The 23,960-nt window shown below is 38.9% G+C and overlaps 1 protein-coding gene across 3 annotated transcripts in view; it reads right to left on the reverse strand.

Moving 5' to 3' along the window:
• The window catches only part of chrne (cholinergic receptor, nicotinic, epsilon), a 135,707-nt gene extending 111,966 nt beyond the window's left edge, over nt 1–23,741 (reverse strand). For 2 of the 3 annotated variants that reach the window (XR_007934315.1, XM_028798203.2), the window contains exon 1: nt 23,483–23,738. Coding sequence is in view for 1 of the 3 variants with exons in the window: in XM_028798203.2 (XP_028654036.1) it covers nt 23,483–23,543 (61 nt within the window). In the remaining 2 variants the exon portion in view is untranslated. Of the gene's footprint in view, nt 1–23,482 lie in introns of all 3 variants that reach the window. The other variant, XR_007934316.1, reaches the window with a different exon arrangement.
• Between the last annotated feature and the right edge of the window lie 219 nt (nt 23,742–23,960).

The following is a 23,960-nucleotide window of genomic DNA, read 5'->3' on the forward strand; positions in this document are numbered from 1 at the left end:
ATAATATTAATATTATTATTATTCTTCAGCAAGGGGCCTAAGCAGGGAAATACATGCAACATCCAGGGAGGTTAGATACCTCTACCACAAGTTGGTCCACTAGGGGCCTCCATAAGGGGCTATAGGTACACGGTTATATAATGGGAGCAGTGGATAATTATTTATTACACTGGTTTCAGACACAGGGGGTGGCATAGGGGTGACGTCTGCTGGCCACCACTGTGCCACTCTAACAGTGAACTCAACAGCTAATCCTAGGAATGAGGGATATGGCCTAATATTTAAGGGGTACTAAAGCCACACTTTAATTTGACACATCTCAGCTTGCAGTTCATGATGGAATGTATGGGGAACTATTATTATTGATACTGTTGCTTTATGTATCAATCATCCTGGGTTAAAATCCCAAGCTTTGCTGTTGTATGGTGGATTTTGTATTACTTTTCTTTCCACATTCCAAAGACATGTGTGTGTTAGGTTAACTGAGACCTGCCCTGTTTTGGGCATGTGGGGGAATGGATCATGCTGGATAAGTGCTGTCATACACTCTTGCTTAGGAAACACCTTTGATGTATGGGGAACAATGTATGGGGAACAGCATGCACATGAACTTTGAGGTAAAGTGATAAGGAATATGGCAAAACATCCAGTAGCGTACCTCAAAGGGTTAGTATTCCAGGGATGGGTAAATAAGCAATTCTGTTCAACTCCATTTGGTTTAATTTTTGAAAGCACTAGATAGGGTTGTTTTTCACATAAATTCATAGAATGAATGTTAAAAAGCATAGCATTCTGCCTCATCTGAAAACAAAGAGGACAGTATTTATGAACATGGAATACACCTTCGGATTTTTCACTATTATAAAAGGCATTGGCTTGTTCTATATGGCAGGCAGAAAGAAGTTCAGTCTGTCTGGTGTATCAGTTGATTGTAGTATAAATGCGCCTTATCTGGAAGGGCCAAAGTGTGGGGAGTCAGTATGGTGGCCTAATCTACACAATGAAACTGTGAACACAGATAAACAAGAAAAGGGGTGTGTTGGCTAATGACCTGGCTTCTGGTTCATTACCACTTTTCTGCCATACCCTGCTTGAGACTAACACTCCAACTAAAGACCAACTAAATCCTTGAGAAAAACCTTGTGAAGTCTGCAAGAAACCTACATTGTGGGAGAGATTTGTTCTCCAGCAAGACAACACCAGAATATCTTTGAAACAACAATGTGAATGCCCAGTGATGGCCAAGCTAGAGTCCAAGGGGTTTTATCACTTAAAATTAAACAAAAATTAAACCTCTTATAACATCGTAAGATGCTGAGAAAGTAGTTCCCACTTTGTTTTAAGTCGAATAAATTACTGTAATGCACGCCTAACAGGACTACCTAAGAAAGACATCAATCAGTTGCAATTACTGCAGAATGCAGCAGCAAGAATTGTAACTAGAAAAAGAAAATCTGAGCACATCTCATCAGTTTTAGCATCATTACACTGGTTACCCGTGTCCTTTAGAACGGACTTTAAAATACTACTAATGGTGTATAAAGCCTTAAGTAATCTTGCCCCTTCCTATATTTTGGAAAGCCTGTCCTCTTATATTGTAAGCTGTACCTTTAGATTTCCTAATGATGGTATGCTTATAATTCCAAGAGATGAGCTTTGCACCTAAAATCTGGAATACTTTACCAGTAGAATTTCACTAGGCTCATACTGTGGAACATTTTTTAAAAACTGCTAAAAACCCATTATTTTAATTTACCGTTTTCATAGCTACATTTTAGTTGTACTCTTAATAAACTATATAGGAATAGAATTATCATATTCTTCAGGGATTTATAATCTTTACTAAACCCTGCTTTTCTATGCTGTCTTTTCCAGTTCTTCTGTGGTGTGGTTTTACGTCACCACCACCTGACCAAGTCTCTATGCCTATGAGACCAACTGCACCAAATCCTCTCAGATGAAGCCTGGAAACAATGAGGAATGATTTAATAACATTTATGTTAGGTGGAATGCCCAGTGGGGGCTGGATGGTCTTTTGACCTTGGAACCCCTGCAGATTTTGTTTTATTTCTGCATTATTTTTTTTCATCCTGGCCATCAGATCTTATCATGGGACTCATCTGTAGAGATGTACATCATGATATTGTATATAAGGAAGCAACTCTTGTATCAGTTATATACCTGTTTTATAAGATCATATGGATTTTGTTTTATATATATTATTTATTATTATTTTTACATAAACTTATTTTTCTTTTCATTTAATTTTCTCTTTGAAATCTTGTGAAACGCTTTGAGCTACATTGTTTGTATGAAAATGTGCAAATTTGATAGCAACTGAAAGTTATATATAATAGCATAACTTTCTGCAAAATTACTAGAAAAGTACATCCCTATCTTTTTTTTTTTTAATTTTATTTATTAATTTTATTGTAATCATTCCATACAAATAGATCAATTTATAACAAAAAAAAATTGAAGACAAATCAAACTCCACCCCTGAGAAGGAGAGCTTAGCCAAAGGAGAATTGCTTAGGGCTTTTTAATAAGGCAACAATAAACAAAAGAAAGGAAAAAATATATATAGGTAAATAAAAAATGAAAAAGGGAATTAAATGCGGTAATAATTATTTCTCTTATTCTAAAATAATATTGATTAGATCCTGCCAGGTTTTAAAAAAATTGTGTACAGATTCTCTAACTGAGAATTTGATTTTTTCCAATTTCAAATAATATAAAACGTCGGTTTCCCACTGACTTATAAGAGGAGAGTTAGGATTCTTCCAATTTAACAAAATAAGTCTGTGTGCCAAAAGTGTAGTGAATGCAATCACCGTTTGCTTGTCCTTCTCCACTTCCAGTCCATCTGGAAGAACACCGAACACAGCTGTTAATGGGTTAGGAGGGATTGTGACCCCAAGGCTGTCTGAAAGGCACTTAAAAATTTTGGTCCAAAATGATGTTAGTTTGGTGCATGCCCAGAACATGTGACCCAGTGAGGCAGGAGCTTGGTTGCAGCATTCACAGGTTGGATCTTGCCCTGGAAACATTTTGGACAGTTTTAAGCGAGACAGATGAGCTCGATATATAATTTTTAGTTGAATAATTCTATGCTTTGCGCATATGGAGCTCGAGTGAATTCTCTGCATTGCCACCTTCCACTCCTTTTCTGATATATTGATTAAGAGATCTTTTTCCCAATGTCCTCTTGGGTCTTTGAAAGGTAGGGACTCTAATAAGATCTTATATAATGTGGAAATGGTGTTTAATTCCTCGAAATTGAGCAGTTTTTTTTCCAGCATGGTGGAGGGTACGAGGTGAGGAAAATCGGGCAGTTTCTGTTTAACAAAATTTCTAATTTGAAGATAGTGAAAGAAATGTGTAGCTGGGAGGTTGAATTTGGAACGTAATTGTTCAAAAGATGGAAATATATTGTCTATATAAAGATCTCTGAGCATTTTAAGCCCAAAACTTTTCCAGTTATTAAAAACTGGATATGTTTGCGAGAGTTGAAAGAGGTGGTTCTCTTGCAGAGGTGCCACGAATAAAAGATTTTCCATCTTAAAATGCTTTCTAAGATGGTTCCATATTCTGAGTGAGTAAAGCACAATTGGGTTATTAGTATATTTGCGATAACTTGCATTTATTGGAGAGCAGAGCAGGGAGTATAAAGAAGTACTACAGGATTTTACTTCTATTGCGAACCAAGCCTGTGTATGTTCATTTTTTTGTGTCCAGGTTTTTATGGCTTGTATGTTTGCTGCCCAGTAATAAAACTGAAAATTAGGTAAAGCCATGCCACCTTCTGCCTGAGGTCTTTGTAGGGTCGTTCTTCGGATACGTGTGGTGTTTGAGTTCCAAATGAATGAGGTTATTGTTGAATCTAATTGCTTAAAAAGCGATTTATTGATATATATTGGATTGTTTTGAAATAAAAAAAGAAGTTTAGGAAGGATATTCATCTTAATAACGTTAATTCTTCCGGCTAGAGTGAGATGAAGGGTTGACCATCTATGCAAGTCTTGCTTAATTTTTTCCATACAGATGGCAAAATTTTGTTGATAAAGAGCTTTATGTTTACTTGTGATATTTACCCGTAGGTATTTAAACTGATCTGCTATGGTAAAAGATAGGGTGTCCAATCTAATATTATATGCTTGTGAATTCACTGGAAAGAGTATACTTTTATTCAGATTAATTCTAAGACGAGATATCTTTTGAAATTCTGTGAGTGCTGTTAAAAAACTGCAGGCACAGTGTTTTCTGGGTCTGATATATATAAAACCATACCATCTGCATATAGAGAAATTTTCTGTTCCAGTCCTTCTCTGATAATCCCCTTTAACTGATAAGAATTTCGACAGTGAACAGCCAGCGGTTCAATGGCGATTGCAAACAGCAGTGGTGACAGGGGACATCCTTGTCTGGTACCACGTTCTAGCTTAAAGTAGTCTGAATAAATGTTGTTAATACAAACTGAAGCTTCTGGATTGGTATACAGTAGTTTGATCCATTCACAAATATTCGGGCCAAACCCAAATTTCTCCAATGCAGTGAAAAGGTAGTTCCATTCAATCATATCAAATGCTTTTTCTGCGTCTAATGATAGTAATATCTCTGGGGTGTTTGATTTTGCTGGTGAATATATAACATTAAACAAGCGTCGGAGATTGGAAGATAAGTATCGGCCTTTAATAAATCCAGTTTGATCCTGTGATATTACCGAGGGCAGCACTTTCTCCATCCCTCTAGCTAGAATTTTTGAGAGTATCTTAACATCATTATTCAGGAGTGAAATTGGTCTGTATGATGCACATTGTAACAAGTCCTTATTTTGTTTAGGAAAGACGGTGATTAATGCTTGTCGAAATGTTTGAGGTAGTATTTGGTTGTCTCTAGTTTCTGTAAATGTTGCCAATAAGAGGGGAGCTAGCTGAGTGGAGAATTTCTTATAAAATTCTACAACCATCAGGGCCTGCTGATTTCCCGCTTTGAAGTGACTTTATAGCATCTAGTAATTCTGTTAGCGTTAGAGGTTTATCCAGTTCCTCAGCACTTAAAGCATCTATTTGTGGTATCTGTGATGTATCCAGAAATGCATTAGATTGTGTGTTGTCTTCTTTGAACTCAGTAGAATATAAGGATTTATAATAATCTCTAAATGCGTGCATTATATTTTTATGGTCAATGATTTCTTCTCCATTCGTGTTGGTGATTACTGGTATTGCACTGCGAACTTCTTGTTTGTGAATTTGTTGAGCTAAAAGCTTATTAGCTTTCTCTCCGTGTTCATAGTAATGATGTCTTGACTTATAAATAAGTTGTTCAGTTTCTTTAGTTGTTAAGATGTTGAGTTCTGTATGCAGGGCCTGCCTTTTCCTGTGAAGAGCTTCACTTGGACGCCTGGCTTGTTCTTCATCTATTCTAGTAATTTCGCTTCTTAGCTCTGACAGTTTCTTGGTTTCTAAATTATTTCTGTGGGAAAGATATGAAATAATCTGTCCTCTTAAGAAGGCCTTTAGAGTTTCCCAGAGTGTTCCTGCAGAAACCTCTGTGGGCGTGTTTGTCTCTAGGAAGAAGCTGATTTGTTTGGATATAAATTCTGTGCAGTTCTCGTCTGCTAATAGAAGAGGGTTAAGATGCCATCTACGAGGTGAGTGTGAGGGGCTTAATGATTTTAGCTCCGAGACTAGAGGGGCATGTTCGGAGACAACAATTGTGTCGTATTTGCATGATTTAATCGTAGGCAGGAAATTATTATCTATAAAAAAATAATCAATTCTTGAGTAGCTATGATGCACTGGTGAGTAGAACGAATATGTTTGGGTTAAGAAACCTCCCGGGGTCTGATAAGTTGTGGTCAGTTAAAAACTGTGTAATTGTCTTTGCAGTGTTAGATGTCGTCCCCCCTGTCACAGGAGTCCTATCTAAGAGTGGATTTAAAACACAATTTAAGTCCCCAGCTATTATAAATTTTATGAGTGTTCACATTGGGAATGGATGCAAATAGATTTTGCATGAATTCCTTATCATCGACATTGGGTGCATAAACATTTATCAAGATAATTTTACAGTTAAATAAGTTGCCCACAACCATCACATATCTCCCTTCAGGGTCCGATACTACATCTGATGCTACAAATGGAACTGTTCTGTGTATGAGAATTCCCACACCTCTAGTTTTCTTTATAAAGCTAGAATGGAATATTTGACCAGTCCAGTCTTTTTGTAGTCTGAACTGATCCTTGCTTAGTAAGTGGGTCTCCTGTAAAAATACTATTTTAGCATTTAAGCCTGTTAGGTGAGAGCATACTTTCTTTCTCTTTAATTCGTGATTCAGGCCTTTAACATTCCAGCTCACAAAGTTAACTGTCCCATCATAGAGACATTGATTCTGAGTACACTAGGGGGCTCCGCCCCCTGCTCGCTTCGCTCGCCAATCCCTGGTGTTGGGAATGACAAAGAGCGTGATGTATGAATGAGATATAGAATAGTGTGACGGTGTAGATGATGCAAATAGAAAGCAAACAATAAAGTGTGTGGCACAGTGTAAAGGTTTATTTGAAAATTTCTTTGTACACGCCGTTTAAGTGTAAAAGGTAATTCCAGGTCAGAACTTGTAAGGTCAATGAAGATGGTTATTGTTGTGATCAGAGTCAAGTTTGTCAGAGCTTAGAAAGAGTTGTGTCTCTCCAGGAAGTAATGGAATGACTTGGGTATTTATGTTTTCCACATTAATATTGTTTGGACATAATATAGTGCGTTGTGTTAAAATTTGTATTCCAAATCTGTCTGTAACTAAGTCGTCGCAGATAAAGGCTTGAGGAATTGTAATAATATGTGGCTGAAGTCCATCTGTATTGGTGAGTGTACCATCTCTCAGTTGTAATAAGCAATTGTTATGATCTGGTTCTGGACATCGTATCTTTTTTACTAACTGTATCTTTTGAAAGCAATGCCAATTGTCTGCGTATTTTAAGGTGCACTGAACAATAGCTGAGCGCATGGCATCTGGAAGAATAGCTAATAACTGTCTTAAATCTCCTCCTCATAAAAGTACCTTTCCTCCAAAGCGAATATTATTATTCATAAACGTTTGTAGAAGTTTATGAATGGTGTTGAGTAAGTGACTTCATGCCATTGTACATTCATCAATAATTAACATTTTTTCAAGACGGATGTCACGTGCAGTGCCACCGTTAATGTTCATAGTGGATACCGATTTGTAGGATCTAATGCAGTTGATAAAGATTTCACTTTCAGGTACATCGTTAGTTAGAAGCTTCCGTAGATATTCAGTATATGAATGTAAAGAAGGCAGTCTAATTTGACCCTTTTGACAACAACGTGTAAATGTATTACTTGTATTGCCAGTTGTTTCTTCAGGGAAGTGAACTGAATGACAGTGATTGCAAATGACATTCATTAATCCGAATGAAATTTTCCTGGTGTATGTTTTGCTTGTGCCGTTTGAGAGGCGCGTTGTTGCATGTGTAGTATTTGGGACGTGTTGTTTTGGAACTGTAATCGATTTGCCTGTGCTGTGTGAGAAGCCCGTTGTAGCCTTCCTTGCCGTTAACGTATGTCTGAGACGAGAGGTGTTTCGTTTTGAATCCGTGCCTGTTGCGATGCAGCACTTTGATTGATAGATTGCGTCATGTGGATCTAGGATGTAGATTTGTGCATATTTGCGTTGTTGATTTGTTTCAGGGTGCACTGTTCCAATGCGATGCAGTATTTGTGCACATATGCGAAAGCAGTATGGGCCATTGCCTTTTGGTGGCCTGATATTTACTCCGGTAGATGCAAAAGCAAATGAACTATTGTAGGATCTAATGCAGTTCATAAAGTTTTTACTTTTAGGTACATCGTTAGTTAGAAGCTTTAGTTGAGCTTTGCGTTTTTGGAGTCGAGACATTTTTCTTTTAGAAATATGGATAAGTAATAAGGAGTATTGCACTTACTGTTAATATGGAGCCTTTTCTGCGGTTGAACGGTTAATAGTGCCTTATTGTAATGAGATCCACCTATGCTGCATAGCCGTCTATTTTGTTGTTTCTTTCGTGTTCGTGTGTTTGTTCCTGTTATCCTTTCCTTTTCGTTTTGTACCCGTGACCGTGTATTTATGACTTGTTTCTTTCTCAGCATGCGAAATATGGATAAGTAATAAGGAGGATCGCACTCACTGTTAATATGTTTCCTTTTCTGCAGTTGAACAGTTAATAGTGCTTTATTGTAAGGAGATCCACCTATGCTGACACCTATGCTGTCTAGTGTGAAGGTGTTGACGTTCACTTTAGAATATGTGGCTTTGGGTGTCACTTCTTATGGATGTGTGTGTGTGGGGGGGGGGGGGGGGGTGAGGATTGTTGTTGCGCGAGTGTCTTCTTTCTTTTTGTGTTCCTGTGTCTTGTTGAATCCCCCTCTTTGTGTGTGTCCCGTCCCTTGCTTGTAGGGTCTGTGGGGTGGTTTTGTGTTCTTTTTTTTTGTGTTCCATGGGCTTGTTGAATCCCCCTCTTGGTGTGTGTCCCGTCCGGTGCCTGTAGGGGGGGGAATGCCTTGCTGTTGTGCGCGAGGCTCTTTTTTTTTTTTTTTTTGGGTCTAGTTTCGTGTGCAATGTGTTTCGTGCTTTGCCTGCGTTTGACTACTTTTTTATGTGCCTTTTCCTTTTTTCGGTGCTCGTTGCGCTTCATTTCTTTGACTCCTTTTTTCTCTTTTTTCTGTGCTCACTCCTTTTTTCTGTGGTCTTGTCCGCCTCTCGCGGCCCCTCATCCGCCTCTCGCGGCCTCTTTTGTCCCCCTCTCGCGGCTCCTCATCCGCCTCTCGCGGACTCTTTTTGCGCCTGCGCAGTACGTCTTTTTGCGGCTACGGCCCATGCGTCCATCCGGTTTAGCATTCTCGGTTAGTAATATGGATCTCTATCTCAATACATAATTCGCCTCACTCACTCACTCACTCACTCACTCACTCACTCACTCACTCACTCACGTCCGTCCGAAGCCGAATGCACAGTCGCCTTCTGCGCAGCTGCCCGAAAAACCTTATGAGACTGACATCAAACCCCAACATCGCAGCAGGCGGCGGATTTACGGCCTCAAAAATTCAAAGAGAAAGGCAACTTCGATTAAGCTCTAGAGGCCTGAAAAGCGATTTCGACTACAACTCGAGGCCTAATTACGCATTCTGATTCAATTCATTCAATACACCTATATCAGGTTTGTGATGCTTATACTTATTACTATTCCATATTGTACAGGAACATTCATCATTCAATATTATACTATAGGCCTGGAAAATTCATCAACTAACAGTACAAGCCTGTACAGTAATGAATAAAGCGGACTACAATCATTACAAAACAACTTCTTCGTTACTTATCATTTGTTCTTCATACACTGCTGACACAAACTCATGCCCATTTCATCTTACGTTGTCGAAACGGGCTCTTTGTCTAGTGTATATATAAAATCCAATGTCTGTATGTATGTATGTCTGTCTGTCTGTCTGTCCACTTGTCACAAGAGAACTCCTTAACGGATTTAGATTGGGATTTTTTCAATAATTTGCTTGAACATTCTGATTGATTTTGCGACTTCTCTCATTGTACTAAGTATCATAGTTTGTGTGCAGGAGCCATTTATTTGCACTAATCCAAAACAGGCTGTGGGCCGAGGGGAGGGGAAAGCATGACATCAGGAGAGGGGAGCCGGACAGGGTCTTCCTCACTCATGCGCCAGCCTCAGTTTGAGTTGGTCTGTCTCTCGCAACGTTTTGGAGTGTAGCTTGCCTCCGCTTACCTAGCGATACCGGTTTGTTTACTGATTTTTAAAGTTTGTCCTGTTTCTCTACTATGCAAGTGGAGCTGCGGGGAATGGCTGTTTAGTATGTACAAAAATGTATTGCACATTTATCAAAAAAAAAAAAAAAAAAGATAAAAAGAAAGCTTCTTCTTCTTCCCCTGGTGCAATGCTCCAATGTCACTCCTGCTGAAGGAGTTGGCCCTCATCAGAACGTCTAACTGCACAATATGACTGGTTAGTATCATCATAAAGGACTGACCCATGCAAACTGGCAATTTGTATTTTACATATTTAGTCTCTAATTAGCTTGGCTCTATCGTTATTAGCACACGAGTGCAGTCTATTGTACCTATGAAGCCTACATAACATTATGTGTCACTGATATGACTTTGATTAAATGCATTTTACAGAGATTCACTTGCCACACTTGACATTTTATACATTCAATATAACCACAAACATTTGTATGAAAATCATTGTCTCAAGTACCTGACCAAACTTGATCATTTTTATGATCAGTGTTTCTATATTACTGATATATGTCCAATTACAAAAGAATTTTGAATTTTTAGTTTCTTATTAGTGTGAAAAAACACATGGACTATTTTAAAAATAATCAAGTGGTCAAGCCCATTGAATTAGTAAGGTGTTCAAATTAATCCATTTAATATATAGTATTAATATATTTATTAATATTAATTAATTAATATATTTAGTATTTTACAACGTACATACAAATGCTGTCATGACTTATATCAAAGGGTCTTTCTTTACATTCATTATTTTAGCTGGTGGTTATAGGTTCTTTGCAGTGTGCGATGAAAGGAGCACACCAGTGTTGATCCTATAAGATATTGAAGTGTGGAATGTTTTTCTAGTGCATTACTATAAACATCTTTGAGCTACTTTAGTGTCAGAGGTTTTACGGACTTAGAATTGTTTTAGTTTCCTGTTTTAGTTTCTTTTTCTATTCTGTCTGGATACAATGAATTGAAGGACATAAAACCCCTTCTGGGTGAAAAAAAATGAGAACCTGTTGTATATCTTGACTACACAAAATTTCATATTAAATATATAATACATAAAAAAAAGTACAACAGTGGCTCACAAACCTTTGTGCAGTCTCTGCATTTTTCCAGTAGCAATAGAGATAAGTAGTTAACTTTGAAAATTACTTGGTTTTCTCTTTTACTTTAATTTCTCATTGTTGAGTTACTGTATATTCAACTTCTTTATATATTGCTTTGTCAAGTGAGACGATGAATAAGTTGTGTTATAAAAGTGAAGCGTAGACATGCTTGAATGGTATTTTGAGAATGTTCACTGAGCAGCAGCCTTGTTTAAAGCGAGCGGAGTTTTACAAGAACAGAAATTTTAGCTTGGTTGACTAAGCACTTCTTAAAAAAAAAAGGATATATTCAGTATTGTAAACACACTAAAGTGTAAATGAGGTCTTCTGCAGAATGATTAAAATTACAAGCTCTGAAGACATTTTTTGTTTTCCGTCTTCACCATTGGTATTATCAGACCATCGTCTTTTTAATTTCCCTCCCCAGGTCCCACATAATCCTCTCAATTGTGGTTTATGTCACATCAAGACCAGAACATTTAAAAGGAGTTTGGAAAAACATTTAGTGTGTTAAAAGAAACACATTTAAAGGTTAAGTGTATGTAATTGACCGTAATACTAACTAAAGCCACTGATGCAGTTCAGGGCCATTTGCATCGCAACTATCGTTCTTGGAAAACCTCCCAATAATGCTCTGCGTTTAATTACTCCTCCCCGCTACTTCACAATTTAACAATTAACTTGGGTGTGTTTCTCAAGGTCATCTAAGCCAGTGATTCTTTCATGTGTCCTCTGTGTTTTAAGCAAAGGACTGTGTCATCAATGTCAGAGGCTTACTCTGGGGGGTTTCTGGAATTATTGCCTTTTCACAATGCAATGCCACAGCAAAGGCAGTTTGGTCAGCAGGGTGCCGTCCATCACCCATGACAGACAGGGTGCACAGCAGTGGCTATTCATAGGTGCAACGGGGCCTACTTATGACTGACAGGGCTGGGTTGGACTCTAAACTGTAACACTATATTGTATTGTGTGAATTTGGAAAGTGAATACAATTCATAAGCACATCCTGAATAAGAATGTTATCTAATGCATTCCATAATAATTTTGTTTAAAGTAATGTTTCTAACCAAACTATGCAATTCTAGGTCTGAGGGTGTCAATACCTATATGCAGCAAGGGCAGAAGGTGGGAACAAGCACTGGATAAGGCACCAGTCCACTGGAGGACACACATCTCATATCGGTCAATTTAGAGTTTTTGCTTAACACACAAATCCATATAGACGGCAATCAAAAACAGATTCAAACTCAGGGTTGCTGGAGCTGCGAAGGGGCAGTGCTAACCACTGCCATGCTAATTCAGATAACAAAAACAAACAAATACAATTGTATTAAAATTGATATATAAATCAACATATAGATCAAGGGTGGATCCTGCATGGCTACAGTTGCTGCAGATTTTCATTCTAACCATTTTCTTAATTAGTGACCAATTTTTGCTGCAATTTAACTACTTTTCCCCTCCATTTCAATTGGCTGCTATGAAAGACTCAGACCCCTTAATTGTTTCTTTTGTCCTTTATTAGTAGCCAAACAATAATGAGATACAAAATGAGCCAGCACATGACCAGCTCACCCTTATGCATTATCCATTATCTGAAAATAAAGAAAGGTGAAGGTCTCAATAATGTTGATCAGCTCAGGTCCACAATACATTCTGATGGTGTGTAATATCTCGAGTACCCACAGCCATGGGCACCTTCTGCCTCCCGGGACATCAATAGTCATAATCGAGGATGGACTACAGGGAAATACAAATCAAAAAATAGGAAAATCCAATAAATATGTTCAAATCTAAAACCAGGAATAAAATCAAAGTCTGAATCTGATCCCTTTCATCTCATTCCCTTTGCACTACTCTCCCTCATTCATCTCCCCTGCTCACCCCTGAAGCTTACTCAGCAGAACTGAGAAATTGGCGAACCATCCACAATCTGAATCCTGTCCCTGCCAACACCTTTAGGTAACCTATGAGAGAAGCCAAGCCTAGTTCACGCTTTTTTTCAACTTCCATTGCAGGTCCACTGGAGCACACAAACATCCCTGATCTATACCTCAGCTGGGTTGATCCACCTCTGCCTACGCTCCTCCATGAGATATCCCTGACAGCTCTGGCTCTGCCTTTCTCCATTCTCTTTTCTTTGATTTTGTCTACCTCTGGTTCTCTTTCTTTTTTTAGTCTCCCCCTTTCATCCTATTCAGATCTAGTCATAGCCCTAGGAGTGTACATGCTTCCATAATGAATGGTGGAGCACTGATGAGGGATGGCTGGTCCGACTGCGCTCATGCAAGTGAATGAACAGTCAGCCAGTTTCCACATTAAGCACTCAGTGGAGCTTGCCTTCTGCACACACCTACACTCATGAAAACTGAATCGCTTTATTCTTTTAAAACTCTGCACCACACGGTGCTGTTAAAAAGAAGGAAAATCATCACTTTTGGAAATGTCTGCTATGGCAGAATGAGAGTCCCGGCAAGCCATGGAACTAAATAAAAGATTTAATTAACAACAAGAAGCAGCTTCTAATTAAGAAACTGGTTTTTAATTTGAGGCCCCAACTTAGTTGGTCAAATGTGATGTAATGGGCTAGAATTCAGTATTCTAAAGAAAATGATATTTCTGTGTGTTGCTTAGTGTAATGTGCTGTAAACCTGCGTTTTAAAGAAAGGGCAGAATTTCTGGAAAATTCTACTACAGGTTATTACTGATGGCTATCTACAGGACATAAATATTTACTTGTCTTGCTAAAGAGTCACCTGCTTTGAATAGTCAGACTGCTTTGATTTAGTATCTTATCTACACACAATGTGGGGAAACAGAACTGTCTGCTTCCTTGGAAAATTAACGAGTTCTGGGGACATTGGTTTCTAATCATGTACTCAAAGTAAATGTGTTTACACTATTTGTTATTTACATTTTACATTTACATTTACATTTACATCATTTAGCAGACGCTCTTATCCAGAGCGACTTACAACAGTGTTTGTTAGTTTTTTCGCATACCCCTTGGGGTCAGAGCGCAGGGTCAGCCATTGTACAGCGCCCCCTGGAGCAATTACAGGTTAAGGGCCTTGCTCAAGGGCCCAGCAGAGTAGGATCTCTTTTGGCAGTGACGGGGATTCGAACCGGCAACCTTCGGGATACCAGCGCAGATCCTTAGCCTCAGAGCCACCACTCCGCCCATGCAGAGGAAATTGGCTTGCACCATTGTGTTCACTGATTGCCATGTTGATCTATGCAGAAATTGAAGCATATATATATTTCTGGGAAAACAGAATTATGGTCTGAGACTCAGGACTGCTGCCTGTTTCTTTTATGCTTTTCACCATATCACTGTGGCTACACTCTGTAGCAACAGTGGCTTGTACCTGGCCCAGGTTCCCCTAGACCGTGAGGCCGGTAACGGTGACACACTTCACATCTCATTTTTGTTTGGTTTTTATTTAAGAAGCAATTCTAAAGATTGAGTCTTAAAAAAACAGGTAATTTTAGGGTAAATAAGTCAGTTAACAGCAGAAAGAAACACATTACACCCCGGTATAGAATAATCAATTTTAAACAGTGTATGCCACTGGCAAGTATCTTTTTACCCTTTTTAGATGTAAAGAAGGCATTCATGTTTTCACCTGACCTACATGTAATTCACAAAATTGAGTACCAAAAATATTTGTTAACCATTTCTCTATTTCCTTAGTAGAGAGGATTGGAAGGCCTTTCCTGGATGAGATGCTGGATCAAAAGGCTCACATAATTTTGTGTACATATCAAGACTGAGGTATAAAGTGTGCAGCTATTGCTTTCACAGAGTAAAAAAATCAGCAACTTTTGCCTTTGTGTTACACACCTCAGCACACCACACATGAAACAAAGCACATCTCTGGGCCATTTTCTTTTACAAAAGTTTCACAGCACATTCACAAAACTCAGCCGCTAAGGGTGCATGATCTCACATTAAATGCTCATTCTAATTGTAATTCCAAGGGTGTTGTGTACATAATATTATGTCCTTGTCCCTATTTTTATGCTGGCAAGATTGAGCGTGCCATTTGTAATAGGATCGTTGGAGCATAAGAGCAATATCTGTATGTGATCCTCAAAACATCCATTATCGAAATGCTTTACTGAAATGGCTCACACAGTAGCACAGCTGCACCGTAGCTGAGATTGTTAAGCCACGTCCGAGGGGTGGGATTACAACAACGTCTTGTTAAAGCACAAAGCCAGGTGGATATATCAATTAGACGTCAAATTGACAGGTGGCCTCAATGATATTTATGACTTGACCTGCTACTTGTGAAAAAAGTAACCTGAAGTCGATGATGGCTAGAACAATGGTTTACAATTTCCCAGTGATTCATACAAGTACACTACAGTATATGATGCAGGACTACTGTCCAAATCTTTGGTAAGTTAGCACTGTCTACGCCGACACATATACTTAAGTTTAAGCATTTACATAATGCTCTACCATTTCTTTAATATTTAAGATTTCTCAATATCCCCTATACTCCAATTCTGAAAAACAGACTGTTTGACTTAACACCACTATATATACATTTACCTCTTTTTTTATATTACATTACAATTGATTGCTTTTCTTACTCTTTAACTTTATGAAGTATAACTGGCGAAGAATGCATGATGAAAATTCTAAAAAAAGGTTTTCCCTTTGTTATTTTGGGTTATTGAGTGTAGATTGATGAGCAAAAATGGCAAATTTAGCCATTTAAAACATTACATCTTGCCTGAAGAAGGGGCCTGAGTTGCCTCGAAAGCTTGCATATTGTAATCTTTCTAGTTAGCCAATAAAAGGTGTCATTTTGCTTGGCTTTTCTCTACATTCATAATGGCTAACACGGTACAACACCCTAGTACGCCATTTAAAACCAAATCAACAATACAATAAAGTGTGCATAAAACACAAGGGTCTGAATACTGTCTGAATCCACTGTTTAATGTAGTATCTATGCTTGTATTTATCAAGCGTTTTATAGTCGAACAACTGGCCTCATGGCCTAAAAATTCTCAGAGTGACATAAATTTGGTCCTACTCCTAGAAAAGGAGTACAGGTAAAAGCATTTTATCAGCTTTCCTAAATTACAAAATGACTCCGAACTTCACTAGGATTTCAAAGAACTCATGAGCTATCCTAACTCACTAGGAGCTGCCAGAAGATGCCGTTCAGGCGGAGATCAGCATGTGTTATGACCTACTTGAGATCTTTTTGTTAAACTCGGCTTGTTTTCTTTAATTTGGTGCAGATGACTTCATTGAGTCCTGCCCTAATTACCCACCTATTGAGTCGCCCAATGTTGTTAAATCACCTGGGTTGCAGGTGGGGGTGTAGGTTATAAAAAGAAGCTTGTTTGGGTTTTAGGGCAGAGAAAGAGTGTGAGAGGAGAAAGATTTGGGTTTCACAGAGTAAGATATGGAGAGTTAGGGTTGGATGGCCTGGTTTTGGGTTTTTGTTTCTTAAAGAAATGTAATTGTTATAAGCTAGCCATCTATGTGATACATGGGGATAGTGTGTCTCTAGCGGTGTACAGTTTGTTTAGCTATATAGCAAGTTAGTGTTGTCCTCGTGTCCTGCTTCTTTTTTGTGTGTAACTTTCTCCATTTTTTGTGAAGTTTTTCTTTTTGATAATAAATTGAGTCTTTTTAGTTAGCTGGTTTAGTTATTGTTTCTGTGTTTTGTCTCCTTTCTCTCTAACTTGTGGGCGGCCTATTTATATACCCCTAGGCCTTTTGGTAGGCTGTAACAGCATGCACACCCTGAGAAAGCCGTAATGTTTTGGAAATGTTGGACAACAATGAACTCGGAAAAAGATATTCATTGGACAGAGATATACATATTCATAACTAATCTTGTACCTTCATGATTGCTCCATCTATATGGAGAAACCATGTGCTATCAGCCGAAATTAAAGTTATTACCGTTATGTGTAAAATGTAGCTTTGCAATTGTGATGATTCAGGTACGTTACAACCAGCCATTCTTTGAATTGTGCACCACACGTTGAAAGGTAATGAGCAGATTTATCCATTTCCGCACAAATCTATGTGAAGTAATGTTAAAACAAAACTGCATTCATGAAAATGAGCACTCGCATAAAGATCATTGCCCAAAGTGTGCTTGAGCAGGCATCCATGAATCACAAGTGACACCACAGTTTCAAAAAACATAGGGGTCATGGATGCGAACTTTACTGACAGCAAAATGTCACACATTCCACAAACCCCTGGGACATTCATGTTACATTTTAAAAGCCTGGGAATGTTCAAGAAGGCAGACAGAGCCCCTCAGGACACTGGATAAATAGAGCCTTGCAGAAGAAGGTAAGTGGGATCATGGAGAGAGACTATGCATGGCACGACACAGTGAAAGACCATCGGGACACTGAAAAAGTGAACAATACTTCAGAAACAGAGCAAGAATAGCTGTGGCTAGATTCAGTAACTGTTATTTCACAAAGTGTTTCCCGTGGCCATAACAGCAAGCAAAGGGATTCATCTAGAAGTGCGGCTTTGGATCATCCATCTGATCAACCCATCCACCCATTTTCTAAACTTGCTTTAGCCTATCCCAGCAAGCATAGGGTGCAATGCAACAACAATCCCTGGCGCATTCATGGGCAAATAAACATGCCCGATTTCAGGCTTTACACTCATTCAGTGTGTGTAGCTCAGTCTTTCCATCTCTGTGCTCATTACAGAATTATTCTTTATGTTGTTGAAAAGTGGCAACAATTATGTGTAGCTTAGAGCAATATTCTACCTTATTCTTCTTCTTCTACTACTACTACTTTGAATATTATTATTATCTTTGTGGTTCTGCCTTAGCATTAGTTATCAGAAAACTATAAAACATTATCATGACTTCCAATTTGCAATCTGGGGTATCGTGAAGTCGTTCATTATACAAGGAAAACGCTTCACTCCTAGCTGGGAATAGGTGTAGAGCGCTTTGCAAATCCTTTTTACGTCCTACTCTGAAGCAGCACAGATTTTTATCCTAGTCTGACATGTACTGCAATTCCTAGGTCTAACTCTGAGACGCTGGATAAATATGGGCTCTGGTCTTTGTCTGCATTGATTATGCACGGCTGTCAAAACCTCCCCACTGTATACCATCATATATCCCTACTAAGCAGGAGTCGATATACTTAATTCACATTGTCACACTCATTTAGGAGGCAGTTTATGGGCTCTGGTGATGGTAGTTACCCACCAAACCAGGGGTTTGTGCTGTGTGCTAATGCCTTCTCTCTTCCTCTCTCTGTAGAATGGAAGTCTGAAGGCGATTCTACCTCTGACATGACTTCCAGTGTCCACCCTCCTGGAAGTGACTTTTCCTGACTGGATTCCATATGACCAGCAGTTCGGCCATTTTTGAGTCTGTCCACTATCAGACTTCTGTCTGAAAAGGTTTCAACTTTATCTTTGTAAAAAGGATTTTGCTTTTTGAATTATTTTCATTATAAGGGGTCACAGGCATTCGCCAAACCTTTATCTGTGTCTGCTTCTTGTTTTACAGCATTCAATACGTATTGTGATACAGGGTTCATAATAAAATATACCCAAATACAGCACATTCTTGGAACCATGGGTGATTTAAATAAAATGCATTATTATTACTTTTATTGAATAATAAAAAAATAGAATTTTTGAAGAAAATGTGAAACAAATTAAAAGAATTTACTTAAAATCAATAGAACATACAAGAGAGATATTAAAAAAAATACAAATGTGTACATTCTTTACTGCTTCTGTTTCACATATTTCTGAGACTGCAAAATTGAACGTGAAATTACCTGGCTATTTAAAACTCTACTTCACAAGCTAAAAGGTGCCTGCCCTAACTAAACTGAACAGGCACTGTGCGAACGTAAGAGATAATCAAATGGTGTTCTATTGTGGCTGATACCTTAATACCATTCCAGAAATAAGCAACATTTTACAAAATGACAATTAATATATACACACACAATACAATATTTGAAAAATCTGGAATATGAATGCTAATGCTAATGCCAGTTACTTTCAAAACTCAGTAACTTTCAGTTATATATTTTTTACAGACAGCACATAAATTAGGCACTTGATATGTATGTCACTCTTACTGCTCATACTTCAATCTCAATTTTACATTTTGTAATGTAAAAAATATCATAAGAAAATATCACCTTGACAAATATGCATGTGAGGCGTTCACCTTGGCACCTGCAATTGTGTACAACATGTCATGTATTTTTTCTGAAAATGTATGATAGTTCTGTTTGCCCATGACTTGTCCTGTTATCTTGTATGTGTTCGTTGTATTATTATGAATGAATGTGATTGTGTTTCTAATAAAAAAAAAGTTCTAATTTTAATATATTCATACATCTGGCTCTAAGAAGTGTATACACACACATACACGACAGCGGCCGCTTCTATGTTGCTAAATGGATTGACCAACTCTGGTATAAATAATTATCAAGAAATTTATATATTATATATATATTGTTGCCTATTTCTTTACATATTTATTTAATTATTTCTTAACTTATATATTCCAATGACACTGTGTGAGACAGAAATAGAGTCCTTACATATAGAGTTGGTTTTTAAGTCTCTAAATGAGAGTCCGATGATAAGGTCTCAAAGACTGTCTGGCCCCCAATGAATATTCTGCCTTATATAAATGCTCTTAAGTAGTTCTTTATTTTTTTTTAAGGCTTCATCCTAGAGGATTCGACGCAGTGGCAAGTTGGTGTATCCGCTTCATTCAAACACTTCATTCACTTCTGCATTCTTTTGTTATTTATTAGCCTGCATCACAGGACGATCCAAGTGGAACAGGACTTGGCTTGGACAGTCCATTTGTGAATTATCACCAAATGTAATAATTGCAAGAGCAATAATAAAATGTACTTCACACTTGTAGTTTTCCTTTAATTGGTTTTCATACTAATACTGTATTTAACACTTTTGATGATTTATAACAATTAAAGGTTCTACTGTTAATTGTTTGTAGGATGGTAAAATTTTTCTAGTTTTCCACTTTTTTCACTATGCATGACCTTTAAGCTAATCTTCTAAATTTATTCTGCAATACCTTTTTCTAAAATATTTTCCAGCTGCTTCTTTGATATTTAAGCATGCATTTCATGCAATTAAATGCATAACCCAGAAATATTTATTATTATTTAAATGTTATTGTGCAGCACACTGCTACACCATCTTTCAGTGCCCCCTTTGGGCATGGCATGGTACCGACTATTTTTTTACAACACAGAAGGCATAACATGTCGGGCCAGTTTGAGTGGCATAGATTATTAACACTATTCAGTTCAATTCAGTTTATTTTTATATAGTGCTATTCTCTGAGCAGAGTGCTGTGATAAGTTTGCAGATAAAGGAAAAGTATACTGCTCAAAAAAAATTAAAGGCATCAAGTCAGTGAAACTTCTGGGCTATTGATCTGGTCAGTTAAGTAGCAAATGGGATTGTTAATCAGTTTCAGCTGCTTTGGCATTAATGAAATTAAAAACAGGTGCACTAGAGGGGCAACAATGAGATGACTCCCAAAACAGGAATGCTTTAACAGGTGGAGGCCATTGACATTTTTCCCTCATCTTTTCTGACTGTTTTTTCACTAGTTTTGTATTTGGCTACGGTCAGTGTCACTACTGGTAGCATGAGGCGATACCTGGACCCTACAGAGGCTGCACAGGTAGTCCAACTACTCTAGGATGGCACATCAATAGGTGCCATTGCCAGAAGGTTTGCTGAGTCTCCCAGCACAGTCTCAAGGGCATGGAGGAGATTCCTGGAGACAGGCAGTTACTCTAGGAAAGCTGGACAGGACCATAGAAGGTCCTTGACCCATCATCAGGACCGGTATCTGCTCCTTTGGGCAAGGAGGAACAGGATGAGCACTTCCGGAGCTCTACAAAATGACCTCCAGCAGGCCACTGGTGTGAATGTCTTTGACCAAACAATCAGAAACAGACTTCATGAGGGTGGCCTGAGGGCCTGATGTCCTCTAGTGGGCCCTGTGCTCACTGCCCGGCACCGTGGAGCTCGATTGGCATTTGCCATAGAATACCAGAATTGGCAGGTCCACCACTGCCGCCCTGTACTTTTCAGAGATGACAGCAGGTTCACCCTGGGCACATGTGACAAACAAGAAAAGGGTCTGGAGAAGCTGTGGAGAATGTTATGCTGCCTGTAACATCGTTCAGCATGACCGGTTTGGTGGTGAGCAAGTGATGGTCTGGAGAGGCATATCCATGGAGACCTCTACAGGCTAGACAACGGCACCATGACTGTCATTAGGTATCAGGATGAAATCATTGGACCCATTGTCAGACCCTCTGCTGGTGCAGTGGGTCCTGGGTTCCTCCTGGTGCACAACAATGCCTGGCCTCATGTGAGAGTATGCAGGCAGCTCCTGGAAGATGAAGGAATGGATACCATTCACTGGCCCCCAATCTCGCCTGACCTACAGTAAATCCAACAGAACACTTCTGGGACATTATGTTTCGGTTCATCCAATGCCACCAGGTTGCACCTCAGACTGTCCAGGAGCTCAGTGATGCTCTGGTCCAGATCTGGGAGGAGATCCCCAAGGACACCATCCATTGTCTCATTAGGAGCACCCCCGACGTTGTCAGGCATGCATACAAGCACATGGGGGCCATACAAACTACTGAGTGTGATTTTGAGTTTCTGTTTTGGCAAAATGGACTAGCCTGTAGGTTGATAATTTCCACCATTCCATCATTTCCATCAAACGATGTGGCATCCTTTCGTTCCTAACACATTACCCAGTCCATATCAGTAATTAAATCGAGCAGGATTTTTTTCCTATTGATATTTAATGTGTTTTCAAAGTGTTCCTTTAATTTTTTTGAGCAGTTTATATTTGCAAGTAAAAATTTTACAAATTAAGTAAACAGAATTAGTACACAAAGACATAGATTAGTTAAAGGACCCAGGACACAAAGTAGAAATTGATTAACATGAATGGAAACCAACAGTATCTGTCTCGTAATAATTTGTTGAACTATGGCCAATTGACAACAGAGGACAGGAAAACAAACGCTCCAGTCAGCAGCATCCCTGAAAAAAATAAACCAATGGGGGTCCACATCCAGCTATAACAGACCACTTCAGACATAATCAGAATCCTGGAGGCCTCAGCTGACTGTCTACCTACCTGCAGCCCTCCCCAACCCAACCCTGCCCCTCCAAAGCATGTTGTAGTCGAGTCAGTGCTGGACAAACCAATCTTATGACAGAAAAGGCTCAGTGCTGTAATGTTCAAGACTGTAATGCCATCCTGCTGAGCCCATAGTTGGTAGTATATTAATCTGAAATTTTATTTAATTGTTACATCTTTATTCTTTAATTATACACATTGCCTTTTTAATCAGAATGTAACTGAGAAAATATAAAAATAGAAACCAACCAAAAAGGGACCCTGCATAACTTTATCACAATGGATATCCCATCCAGAAATCCATAATGGCACAGTCCCAGTCACAGCCTGTGTTAACTCTGTTTGGATTTTTCCTTCAGATATTCTGGTTTTATTCAATCATCCTCAAAGAATATACAGGTTAAACCAACTGATGAATCTACATGGGTTGCAATGTGCAATGAATTTGTGCACCCTGTGCACCATTATTAACCAGTGCCCTGTAGAAGAGTGTTTCCGACCTTATGCAGAGTGCAACAGGATTGGCTCTGGCCAATACTATACTGGATTTGATAGGTTTGGGAATGTACACATGTAAGTATGTATGAATATCCCCCTCAACCATCCATTATTACACCCGTTCACATATTTCACTTTGAGGTCATGTGGTCAGAACCAATATGAACAGCAACAGGGCAAAATAGGATCCAATCCTGTGTAAAGCACACACACACTCATATTGAGACAGTTTAAACTTCCCAGTTAGCTTAACCCTGAGAAAGGCCTGCATGAAATTTGGAAGATCATGCAAACGTCACAAAGATTGTGCCCATGCTGGAATTTGAACCAAGTCACTAGGAGCTTCAAGGCAACAATGCTAAACACCATGTTATCCCTTTGTTCATGATGGGTTCTGCTCCACTTCTGCCAGTTGCTATACCAATCTGCTCACAATGGGCAGGATAGTTTTCACTTGGCCATCCACAGAAAGAAAGAAGTGTATACTAAAAGGTAAAACTATCTTGCACATAAAGGTTTCACACAGAATCGCAACAAAAATTATAAGTTCAGCTCAAGTTCTTGTCGGGACTGTTCCGTTTTCACTCAGGCAATCAATGAGATTCTTTGTCGTAGCCGGGGTACGGGTACCTGGCCGAGATTAAGCCGATTGGGTCTCTCGAATATTGCGTAGAGCACATCAGAATCACCACGATTATACGCAGCGGGTGTCAGGCCGTCTAATCTTTACTGGTCTGAAATCTTGCACCGCTGATGGCTTTCCAAGCCTTGCTCCACTTCATTCACCCTGCACAATCTAACACGTCCCAGTCACATTGAAAACCTCTCGTGTAGAGCTAAAAACTCACCGAGAAAGGAGACGCAGCAGAGCAACAGCAGCGGAAGGGCCAAGCTTGTCGAAACCCTCATAGCTCAGAGTCCAGGCGCTCGGTGGGACTGGTCCGTTGGTCACTTCACTGTTTATTTCGAGGGAGGTGTAATCTGCTTTATTACGAGCTGCATTTCCATTTCCTCGCAGCTGTCGAGTTTGTGTTCTCCAGTTTCACAGCTGCAGAAGCCAATCAACTTATTTTAAAGAGACAGATCAAGACATACTGCCTCTCTTGTAATCGGACTTGTGATCTTGTGCTCCTGTCTACCATGTACAGTAAACTGTTCTGAAATGTGTCGTGCTGTGAAAGGCGCTTTATCTGATAAAGATTTAATGTTTGATTCAAAAAAGTCTAGCTCTGCATACAATTCAAAGATCACAAACCTTGGTGTATGTAAATGTTGAACACAAAGATTTAAACAGACTAGATAACGTTAGCGCTGCCACTTGGAGAT

The sequence above is a fragment of the Erpetoichthys calabaricus genome, chromosome 3 (assembly GCF_900747795.2).
Source record: "Erpetoichthys calabaricus chromosome 3, fErpCal1.3, whole genome shotgun sequence".
Classification (NCBI taxonomy): Eukaryota; Metazoa; Chordata; class Cladistia; order Polypteriformes; family Polypteridae; genus Erpetoichthys; species Erpetoichthys calabaricus.